General features: G+C 42.5%; 1 protein-coding gene across 1 annotated transcript; it reads right to left on the bottom strand.

The window, feature by feature from the left end:
- Positions 1 to 1,647: 1,647 nt before the first annotated feature.
- On the bottom strand, positions 1,648 to 2,595 carry LOC113631375 (mitochondrial genome maintenance exonuclease 1-like). The gene is made up of 2 exons (XM_027127848.1): positions 2,325 to 2,595; positions 1,648 to 2,090 (listed from the first exon to the last, which is right to left on the bottom strand). Exons 1-2 carry the CDS (start codon positions 2,593 to 2,595, stop codon positions 1,648 to 1,650), a joined length of 714 nt encoding a protein of 237 aa, XP_026983649.1.
- Between the last annotated feature and the right edge of the window lie 9,493 nt (positions 2,596 to 12,088).

The following is a 12,088-nucleotide window of genomic DNA, read 5'->3' as shown; positions in this document are numbered from 1 at the left end:
AGACTGCTAGGGGTTACATGACCATACTTTGAGAACCATTGCTCTAGACAGAATAAAAACAATTCAATTCTGTAAATGTTAATAGAACAAAGGAGCAACCACCTGTGTCATCTGCTAGCAAAGTTCTTCCAGTCCCCAAGTAGACAAGGCCCTGAGCTATCAGCTGTTTGGAAACCAGTATAAGAAGTCCAGCTGTAGGCAGACCTCATCTCAGGGTTGTACTGGGGTGAAAACATGTTCGTCTTAGAGGTTGGATGAAATCCAGCCCAGGTAGTGGATCGAGCAAGTGGAAAAAGAACAAATGTTCATGTCACCATAACAAATCCAACATAAAGAACCAACCTGTGATATGTTGAAATTTAATAATAAAATCTCCCCTAAACTGTGCATCTCCTTCAAATTTATTTTGTGTCAGATAATTTTGTTGACTAATTCTAACCCCCATGTATTTTTTCATTGAACAGATGTCATAGCAGGTCCAACTCATTTAATACTTTTTTAATTGTAAAATTTATTATTCAAACTAAAATATAACATTGTTGCATTATTATTATTATTTTTACTTTACTCACATCTTGTATTTAATTTCTTATAATTAATGGCTAATGAAGGAAAAAGGTGTTTGTAGCACACTACTATTTTAAGACAGCAACTGTAATTTAAATGCTAACCTACTCCATAAAACAGGGAGCCTTCCCCCAAGGCTGTAGTGGACATTTATTTAAGTTTCCTGAACCCAGTGACAACTAATCAATTTTATTACTTATCAAACATAGAAAAAATTACATGTTATTATTTTTCCCCATTGCTGGAAAATTCAACAAACAATAAATACATTTTCTCCACGTACACAATTCCTTGACTCAAACCAGAAGATAGCTACTAAAATACCTACAATTACAATTCTCAGACTGGAGCCTGGCTGCTCCTGAGTGTTATTTGGTGGGATGCCAAGGGGCATAGACCACGATATAGTGAGTATACTCCATCTTTCCAGAGAGCAATGTTTACTTGAGGCTAAGAAATCACATTTATTTTTCAAAGATGTCAAATGGGAGCTTTTCCCCCCCAAATGAAATACAGGGAACCCCATACATAAGACAAATTTTAGAAGCCCGCACTGGCAGCAGTTGTTAGCTGATACAAATTCTCACTGCACATACACACTGTGGGTGCACAGCCCTCCCTGCTGGCGTGCCCCGGGGGAAATGCTCTGAGCACTAGGCCTCACCACCCTGAATCTCTCAGTTCAAAGACTGGGCATCCTGCCCAGAACACAGAAAGGTCTACAGGGGTCCAAGAGGCACCAACACTGTGCCAATGCTGCTTACCCTTTTTTTGGGTAAATGCTAGTCAGAGGTAGCAGAGCTGGTCTTTTATGTGCCGAAGTCCATCTTTTTAATTTAACTTTTCCGGCTTTGCCTTTTTGGTTGCAATAAATTTCAACAACTTACTAGTTCAGCTTGTGTTACTGCAGCTCTCAGACCCTGTGGCACCTCATTCTAGATCACAGGAAACAGCAATACATCTTCCCAAACTGTGAGAAAGTCCTGAGCGTTCCCACACAGCTTCCTGCCCCTAATCTAGTTTCTGAATATTCAGGTTCTTTTCCTTCTTTGTATATTCTTCTAGTCGAAGTCACTTTGCCTAGTACTGGGAGCAGAGCTCTGCATCCATGAAATGTGGGTGGGCGGGGGACCCGTCTTTGTAGGCCACCACGATCAAGCCACACTGAACCTGAAAGCTGTAGTTGGCCTTATGGTTTATGGCACTGACATACACCACGACTTGCAGCAGGTTGTCAAATGTATTTCGGATGAAAGGCTTTGGTTTCTCAGATGTCTTCCGATCAGTCACACACAGCTTTCCCTGATAATCAGCCACACAGTGCAGCAGACCTACATACTTTAGGGTCTCACGTCTAACAGCATTTTCCAGAGCCCACACTCCACTGACATCTCTCAGAACATGCTGGACCCTTTGGATGTAGCAAGGTTTGAGGAGATTTTCATCTCTCTCTCTTAAGTTCCCCTGGGGTGAAAGTATGCTTTCCAAGGCTTCATGAAACCACTTCCCTTGTAAAAACATGTTTGAAGTATATTCTGCAAAACCATCCTCTCCCAGTTCCAGAATCATCCACTGTTTCCACCTCTCCAAACAGGAAATCTGTTCTGAGTTCATGGTCTGCTGAAGGACTCGGGTCACCCTTGGTATCATATTCCTTTGCAAAGGGATTTTCAGAGGAACTGTAGGATCATTTGGTTTTCCGCTTTTCTCCGGATTGAAGAGAGGACCCCAGTTTCATGGACCTCCTGCCCCTTCTTCTTGCTTTGGGGCCTTACACTTCTTCACAGGTCCATAGAGTAAAGCATCTTCCTCGAACAAAGGCTGTGGAGTCTGAGCGTGGCCTCTGAATGACAAGACAGACCTTACTAAATCAGAGTACTTTTTTGGGTCCTCTTCTTCATAACGGTTCACTTTTTTCTTCCCGCCACACATATAAGAGGAAGTGGACAAGACCACACTGGGGGCTGGTTCTACAGAAAACCCCTTTGAACTTATAAGCTGCCTGCAGATGGTCTGAAATACCTTCATCTTTAGATTTTTTTCACATCCCTCTAGTCTACTCCTAATGTCAAGGGTCTTTTTAATTTTTGCTTTCCTCGGAAGCCGGCACGCTCTGTCGTCTCCAGGGCATGACGATACCGTGGGCTGGTACTTTCGTCGGTCCCGCGCTTTGCTCTTGACTTAGGCCCTTGCATTAATTTTTTAATATTTCATCTATCTGGGTTTGCTCCATCATTCCAGCCTAACGGGATTACAATAAAATTTGCTTCTGAAACCCAGTCTATTAGCTTTTAAATTTAATTTTATGTCATTTTACACTGTTGTGGATAAAAAGCATATAGTTTAAAATTATGTATAAACCAAAAAATGCCCTGAAGGAGTATAGTATTATAAAGGTTATAATAATTATTTAGAAATCATCTAGGTAAGGCCAAGGAAAAAGTGTGACTTTTATTTAGAGTATAGTCCATCCCCCTTTTCAGAGCTTTTTCTGCCTGGCTGAAGCATCTATTGTATCATGAAGGACTGTAAAACCTGATAGAAGATAATTGAAACTGCACTCCTTCTTGCATGGGACTCAAATCCAGCTAAAACTCAGATTGGGACTTGAACGTATGATTCCTGACTAGGAGGGGCCTCAAACACACTGTCTTGATTAAAACTGCTCACTTGTTTTCAGGACTTAATGAAGCTCAGGTTCTTTTGTCTCATTCTTTGCAGAAAGAATTCACTGTGGGGCAAAGAGTGAATTTATTAGCATAGGATACTTGTGAGCGATACAAGCAGACTGGCAAGGGAGCACAGCAGCCCCAAGAACAAAGAGTACTAAACTTTTATAATCAAAGAAAAAGTGGGGAGGGGAGAAGACCATCTTCTTCCTCATTCTTGGGCAGACGTCAAGGCTTACATTATTAGTTCATCCCTTGGCCTTTTATGGTTTAACTGTGACTCTCATGGCACTATTTAAATCATATGTATATTAACAAGAGGGTAGTAACATATACTAAAATATGGTAATTCATCTTAGGTTTCCGTATGTTGTCCCCTTTCAACTAGTTTTCTTTTTTTTTTCCCCTTTCACCTATATTTCTGTCTTGGCTATATGCAGAAATGCTACTCTTCAGGGACTATTAACTCTCTGACTTCATATAACAAGATTCAGGCCCCATATTTATTGTCTTGTGTTTTGATTAGCAGGACTTCTGGCTTGAGTGTGTCTGACACTTGATACACCTGGTCTTCCTTCAAGGAAGTGCAGATTGTTGCTAGGTTACTGGATTCTTTTCTTGAGTGATCATTAGCTTACAACAGTTTCCCAAACTCCCTTAAAATTCCCTTTCTGTCCTTAATTTCCTAGTGGGATTTTTAAACTGACTATTTAATTATACTACTCTATTCCTATCATAATGATATTTTCAAAAGAGAGTAAAGGAACCCAGAACCAAGAAAGGCACAAAGCACTGCATGGGAAATTTCAGGCAGAAAGAAGAAATATGTAATGGGGCAGGAGAAAATTGTTCAAACCCTCCAATGCTCTTCTGGTAATGTAAGCAGCTGACTAGTTTAGGGGAGGAAAATTCTCTTCCTGTACGCATCTTAGGTTCTCACACTGGGGTCCTGTAATTTGGACTGACAAAAGATGTTAGCAAGAGAAAACATATACATTTATTTAAGTTTTATATGACTCTGGAAACTTCATTATAAAATGAAGACCTGAAGAAGTGGTTAAGCTTGAGCATTTTTATAGTAGATTTGATGAAGTGTGGGAAGTCATGGAAAAATGTAATAGGATAAAAGGGTATGATGAGCTAAGTGTGGTAAATTGGAGGAACTTAGCAAGTCCTGTTAGTTCTGAGTCTCTCAGCATCCCTCCTTTAGAGATAAAGATTTTTTTTTTCCTCCAGGTATGGCAGGGACAGCTCTCAGAAGAGGGTCTTATAACCTACTTCAAGAAAGATAGGGGAGGTCTTTCCTGTACCTGTCATTTCTCACATCCCTTCACCTTAAAATGTTCACCATGTCAAGATGTCACATTTTGGGATAGCATGTTCTGAACCCTGTCACTAGCCTATGACCTAGTCTACAAAGAGTATTACAAAATTTCTAGAAAAAGATGGAGATTCATCAAATAAAGGAAAATGCTTAGCAAATTTACAATATTATAATAAACATTTAAATCACAGGTGTTTCATGGTTGGGACATCTTCTAAAACTATGAAAGAAAAACTTTCAGTCCCAAAGCATATGTTGTATATTAGTTACTAACATGATAAAATACCAGGAAATGCTTTAATGCAGGATCAGGTTGTCAAATAGAGTAAATTCTTACTATAGCAAATAATATGAATATGAATTCTGTTATAGACTAGATTTTAATGTCTATGATAACTCCCAGGGCAAATTATACACATTATAAAATCTGAGCACTTTGGGACACTTTCTGCCCCATCACTCATTCACATGAATGAGACTCCAGTAATTATCTCCATTAATTATTATACTCTTTAAAATGGAGCTAAAGGGGAAGATATATTTACCTGTGTTAGTACATGTGTGCAGGATATCAACAAAATTTTATTTATCTAAGGAGATGAGGTTTATACTAAATGATAGAATACTTGGGAAATTATTGGTGAAAATATAGTTTTCTTTTTTGTTTCATTAAGTACAAATTAAACTGTCAGTATAGACCAAATAAGTAATGACTGGTAATACTGAGTTTTAATATCTATCACTTCTTTGTGTGTCCCATCAATCATTCTTGAAAATCGCTCAGTGAAGATAAATATAATTTTTAATATCCTGAAAATTATAATTTGTATGTTAGCAGAAGGTTTATGAGGAGAAGAAAATAAAGGGAAGTGATTGACAGCATTCCACAGAAGAGGAAATCCTCAGAAAAATGGAGAATTTTGAAAGCTACCTCTCCCATGTACTGACAACACCCTAGCTTAGTGCCATACCCCCAAACAAATGGTGCCATTTTCTAATCTATTCCTCAACCTCCAAATCTCAATCTCTTCATTCTCAACCATCCTCATCCTATATCCACACATGTATAGGAATATGGGAACACACCAGACCTTCAATAAATTTATAACTAAGTGAGCAAATTAAATTACATTCTCACATTACCTGTACACCTTTGAACTATGATGGTTCTGTTCTAAGAAAATAATAATGAGTGAAGAAAACCCAACTCTTGAAGGCATAGGTTTGGCAATTCCTTGGGTTACTGCATCCAGATATAAATATGTTGAATTATGCAATTAATTTACAAGTCACCAAACCACTGTTGCTGAATTCCTCTTTCTAAATGTTAATTTTATATAATATTAGAACCTGTAATACCCTTAAAGAAAACAGAAAAGAACCCCATTCGTGTTAGAAATGCATAAATTAGTAAAAAAAGAATAGTGGCATTAGAGTGGAGATTAGGATTCCTCTTACCTAATTTCTGATTCAGCATTCCTTCCAGTCTACCCAACAGTTCAAACTCTTCAGTATTAACTGCTATAAAGAGTGAGAGGAGGAGAAGATGGCTGAAGAGTAAGACACAGAGATCACCTTCCTCCCCACAGATACACCAGAAATACATCTACACGTGGAACAACTCCTACAGAACACCTACTGAATGCTGGCAGAAGACCTCAGACCTCCCAAAAGGCAAGAAACCCCCCACGTAGCTGGATAGGGTAAAAGAAAAAAGAATAAACAGAGACAAAAAGATAGGGACGGGATCTGCCCCAATGGGAGGGAGCTATGAAGTAGGAAAGGTTTCCACACACTAGGAAGCCCCTTCACGGGCAGAGACTGCGGTAGGCGGAGGGGGAAAGCTTCGGAGCTATGGAGGAGAGCACAGCAACAGGGGTGCGGGAGGCAAAGCGGAGAGATTCCCGCACAGAGGATCAGTGCTGACCGGCACTCACCAGCCCGAGAGGCTTGTCTGCTCCCACAACAGGGCGGGCGGGGCTGGGACCTGAGGCTTGGGCTTCAGTCGGAACGCAGGGAGAGGACTGGGTTTGGCGGCGTGAACACAGCCTGCAAGAGATTAGTGTACCACGGCTGGCCAGGAGGGACTCCAGGGAAAAGTCTGGGCCTGCCGAAGAGGCAAGAGAATTTTTCTTCCCTCTGTTTCCTGGTGCACGAGGAGAGGGGATTAAGAACGCTGCTTAAAGGAGCTCCAGAGATGGGCGCGAGCCGTGGCTAAAAGCGCGGATCCCAGAGACAGGCATGAGACGCTAAGGCTGCTGCTGCCACCACCAAGAAGCCTGTGTGCGAGCACAGGTCACTATCCACACACCCGTTTCGGGGAGCCTGTGCAGCCCACCACTGCCAGGGTCCCGGGATCCAGGGACAACTTCCCCAGGAGAACGCACAGCGTGCCTAAGGCTGTCACGCCGGCTTCTGCCGCTGCAGGCTGGCCCCGCACTCCGTGCCCCTCCCTCCCACCGGCCTGAGTGAGCCAGAGCCCCCAAATCAGCTGTTCCTTTAACCCAATCCTCTCTGAGCGAAGAACAGACGCCCTCCAGCGACCTACACGCAGAGGCGGGGCCAAATCCAAAGCTGAGCCCCTGGGAGCTGGGAGAACAAAGAAGAGAAAGGGAAATCTCTCCCAGCAGCCTCAGAAGCAGCAGATTAAAGCTCCACAATCAATTTGATGTACGCTGCATCTGTGGAATACAAGAAGAGACAATGAATCATCACAAATTAAGGAGGTGGACTTTGAGAGCAAGATTTATGATTTTTTCCCCTTTTCCTTTATTTGTGAGTGTGTATGCGTATGCTTCTGTGTGAGATTTTGTCTGTATAGCTTTGGTTCCACCATTTGTCCTAGGGCTATATGCGTCCGTTTTTTTTGTTTGTTTCTTTATTTTTTCTCTTAATAATTTTTTTATTTTAATAACTTCATTATATTTTATCTTACTTTATTTTATTTTACTGTAACTTCTTTCTTTGTTTTTTCCTTCCTTCCCTACTTCCTTCCTTCCTTCCTCGCTCCCTACCACACTTCCTCCCCCCATCATTTCTTTCTTTCTTTTTTTCTTTCTTTCTACTTCTACTAATTCTTTCTTTCTACTTTTTATCCCTTTTAATCTGAGCCGTGTGGATGAAAGGCTCTTGGTGCTCCAGCCAGGAGTCAGGGCTGTGCTTCTGAGGTGGGAGAGCCAACTTCAGGACACTGGTCCACAAGAGACCTCCCAGCTCCACATAATATCAAATGGCAAAAATCTCCCAGAGATCTCCATCTCAACACCAGCACCCAGCTTCACTCAATGACCAGCAAGCTACAGTGCTAGACATCCTATGCCAAACATCAAGCAAGACAGGAACACAATCCCACCCATTAGCAGAGAAGCTGAATAAAATCATAATAAGTCCACAGACACCCCAAAACACACCACCAGTCATGGACCTGCCCACCAGAAAGACAAGATCCAGCCTCATCCACCAGAACACAGGCACTAGTCGCCTCCACCAGGATGCATACACAACCCACTGAACGAACCTTAGCCACTGGGGACAGACACCAAAAAACAGGAACTACGAACCTGCAGCCTGCAAAAAGGAGACCACAAACACAGTAAGATAAGCAAAATGAGAAGACAGAAAAACACACCGCAGATGAAGGAGCAAGATAAAAACCCACTAGACCTAACAAATGAAAAGGAAATAGGCAGTCTACCTGAAAAAGAATTCAGAATAATGATAGTAAAGATGATCCAAAATCTTGGAAATAGAGTAGACAAAATGCAAGAAACATTTAACAAAGACCTAGAAGAACTAAAGATGAAACAAACAATGATTAGCAACACAATAAATGAAATTAAAAGTACTCTAGATGGGATCAATAGGAGAATAACGGAGGCAGAAGAACGGATAAGTGACCTGGAAGATAAAATAGTGGAAATAACTACTGCAGAACAGAGTAAAGGAAAAGGATAAAAAGAAATGAGGACAGTCTCAGAGACCTCTGGGACAACATTAAATGAACCAACATTCGAATTATAGGGGTTCTAGAAGAAGAAGAGAAAAAGAAAGGGACTGAGAAAATATTTGAAGAAATTATAGTTGAAACTTCCCTAATATGGGAAAGGAAATACTTAATCAAGTCCAGGAAGCACAGAGAGTCCCATACAGGATAAATCCAAAGAGAAATATGCAAGACACATATTAATCAAACTGTCAAAAATTAAATACAAAGAAAACATATTAAAAGCAGCAAGGGAAAATAACACACAAGGGAATCCCCATAAGGACAACAGCTGATTTTTCAGCAGAAACTCTGCAAGCCAGAAGGGAGGGGCAAGACATATTTAAAGTGATGAAGGAGAAAACCTACAACCAAGATTGCTCTACCCAGCAAGGATCTCATTCAGATTTGTTGGAGAAATTAAAACCTTTACAGACAAGCAAAAGCTGAGAGAGTTCAGCACCACCATACCAGCTATACAACAATTGCTAAAGGAACTTCTCTAGGCAAGATACAAAAGACAAGGAAAAGAGCTACCATAATGAACACAAAACAATTAAGAAAATGGGAATAGGAATATACACATTGATAATTACCTTAAATTTAAATGGACTAAATGCTCCCACCAAAAGACACAGATTGGCTGAATGGATACAAAAAGAAGACCCATATATTTGCTGTCTACAAGAGACACACTTCAGACCAAGAGACACATACAGACTGAAAGTAAGGGGATGGAAAAAGGTATTTCATGCAAATGGAAACCAAAAGAAAGTTGGAGTAGAAATTCTCATATAAGACAAAATAGACTTTAAAATAAGGGCTATTAGAACAGACAAAGAAGGACACTACATAATGATCAAGGAATTGATCCAAGAAGAAGGTATAACAATTGTAAATATTTATGCACCCAACATAGGAACACCTCAGTACATAAGGCAAATAATAACAGCCATAGGGGGGACCTTGAAGATGGTGGAAGAGTAAGACGCGGAGATCACCTTCCTCCCCACAGATACACCAGAAATACATCTACACGTGGAACAACTCCTACAGAACACCTACTGAAGGCTGGCAGAAGACCTCAGACCTCCCAAAAGGCAAGAAACTCCCCACGTACCTGGGTAGGGCAAAAGAAAAAAAGAAAAAACAGAGACAAAAGAATAGGTACGGCACCTGCACCAGTGGGAGGGAGCTGTGAAGAAGGAAAAGTTTCCACACACTAGGAAGCCCCTTCGCTGGTGGAGACTGCGGGAGGCAGAGGGGGGAGCTTCGGGGCCGCGGACGAGTGCACAGCAACGGGTGCGGAGGGCAAAGCGAGGAGATTCCCGCACAGAGGATCGGTGCCGACCGGCACTCACCAGCCCGAGAGGCTTTTCTGCTCACCCGCCGGGGCGAGCGGGGCTGTGAGCTGAGGCTCAGGTTTCGGTTTCGGTCGGAGCGCAGGGAGAGAACTGGGGTTGGCGGCTTGAACATAGCCTGAAGGGGTTAGTGCACCACGGCTAGCCGGGAGGGAGTCCGGGGAAAAGTCTGCACCTGCCGAAGAGACAAGAGACTTTTTCTTCCCTCTTTGTTTCCTGGTGCGCAAGGAGAGGGGTTTAAGAGTGCTGCTTAAAGGAACTCCAGGGACGGGCGCGAGCAGCGGCTAAAAGTGCGAAGCCCAGAGATGGGCACGAGCTGCGGCTAAAAGCACGGACCCCAGAGACAGGCGGGAGACGCTAAGGCTGCTGCTGCCGCCACCAAGGGGCCTGTGTGCGAGCACAGGTCACTCTCCACACCCCTCTTCCACGGAGCCTGTGCAGCCCGCCACTGCCAGGTTCCCGGGATCCAGGGACAACTTCCCCGGGAGAACGCATGGCGGGCCTCAGGCTGGTGCAACGTCACGCTAGCCTCTGCCGCCGCAGGCCCGCCCTGCACACAGTGCCCCTCCCTCCCCCCGCGGCCTGAGTGCACCAGAGCCCCCGAATCAGCGGCTCCTTTAACCCCGTCCTGTCTGAGCAAAAAGCAGACGCCCTCCAGCGACCTACACGCAGAGGCAGAGCCAAGTCCAAAGCTGAGCCCCTGTGAGCTGTGAGAACAAAGAAGAGAAAGGGAAAACTCTCCCAGCAGCCTCAGAAGCAGCGGATTAAAGCTCCACAATCAACTTGATGTACCCTGCATCTGTGGAATACCTGAATAGACAAGGAATGATCCCAAATTGAGGAGGTGGACTTTAGGAGAAAGATCTATGATTTTTTTCCCTTTTCCTCTTTTTGTGAATGTGTATGTGTATGCTTCTGTGTGAGATCTTGTCTGTATAGTCTTGCTTCCACCATTTGTCCTAGGGTTCTATCCATCCATGCTTTTTTAAAAAAAATTTTCTCTTAATAATTAATATTAATAACTTTATTATACTTTACCTTCTTTCTTTCTTTCTTTCTTTCTTTCTTTCTTTCTTTCTTTCTTTCTTTCTTTCTTCCTTCCTTCCTTCCATCTTTCCTTCCTTCCTTCCTTCCTTCCTTCCTTCCTTCCCTCCTTTCCTTCTTCCTTTCCTCATACTTCTACTAATTCTCTCTAATTTTTCTCCCTTTTATTCTGAGCCATGTGGATGAAAGGCTCTTGGTGCTCCAGCCAGGAGTCAGGGCTCTGCCTCTGAGGTAGGAGAGCCAACTTCAGGACACTGGTCAACAAGAGACCTCCCAGCTGCACATAATATCAAATGGCAAAAATCTCCTAGAGACCTCCATCTTAACACCAGCACCCAGCTTCACTCAATGACCAGCAAGCTACAGTGCTGGACAACCTATGCCAAACAACTAGCAAAACAGGAACACAACCCCACCCATTAGCAGAGAGGCTGCCTAAAATCATAATAAGGTCACAGACACCCCAAAACACACCACCAGACGTGAACCTGCCCACTAGAGAGACAAGATCCAGCCTCATGCACCACAATACAGTCACTAGTCCCCTCCACCAGGAAGCTTACACAACCCACTGAACCAACCTTAGCCACTGGAGACAGACATCAAAAACAGCGGGAACTATGAACGTGCAGCCTGCAAAAAGGGGACCACAAACACAGTAAGATAAGCAAAATGAGAAGACAGAAAAACACACAGTAGATAAAGGAGCAAGATAAAAATGCACCAGACCTAACAAATGAAGAGGAAATAGGCAGTCTACCTGAAAAAGAATTCAGAATAATGATAGTAAGGATGATCCGAAATCTTGGAAATAGAATGGACAAAATGCAAGAAACAGTTAACAAGGAACTAGAAGAAGTAAAGATGAAAGAAGCAACGATGACAACACAATAAATGAAATTAAAAGTACTCTAGATGGGATCAATAGCAGAATAACTGAGGGAGAAGAACGGATAAGTGACCTGGAAGATAAAATAGTGGAAATAACTACTGCAGAGCAGAATAAAGAAAAAAGAATGAAAAGAACTGAGGACAGTCTCAGAGACCTCTGGGACAACATTAAATGCACCAACATTCGAATTATAGGGGTTCCAGAAGAAGAAGAGAAAAAGAAAGGGACTGAGAAAATCTTTGAAGCGAT

The sequence above is a fragment of the Aethalodelphis obliquidens genome, unplaced genomic scaffold (genome assembly GCF_003676395.1).
Source record: "Aethalodelphis obliquidens isolate GAN/ISIS:26980383/991018 unplaced genomic scaffold, ASM367639v1 scaffold32, whole genome shotgun sequence".
In the NCBI taxonomy this organism is placed as follows: domain Eukaryota; kingdom Metazoa; phylum Chordata; class Mammalia; order Artiodactyla; family Delphinidae; genus Aethalodelphis; species Aethalodelphis obliquidens.
Note: the sequence above shows the minus strand (reverse complement) of the source record. Positions and strands in the feature narration are given on the sequence as shown.

Bases quoted from the DNA above. Each gene is read 5' to 3' on its own strand.
- LOC113631375 (XM_027127848.1), bottom strand. From the start codon at position 2,595: ATGAAGGTATTTCAGACCATCTGCAGGCAGCTTATAAGTTCAAAGGGG. The intron at 2,091-2,324 runs AAGAAGGGGCAG...AATATACTTCAA, and splicing joins GTGTAAGGCCCCAAAGCAAG to ACATGTTTTTACAAGGGAAG.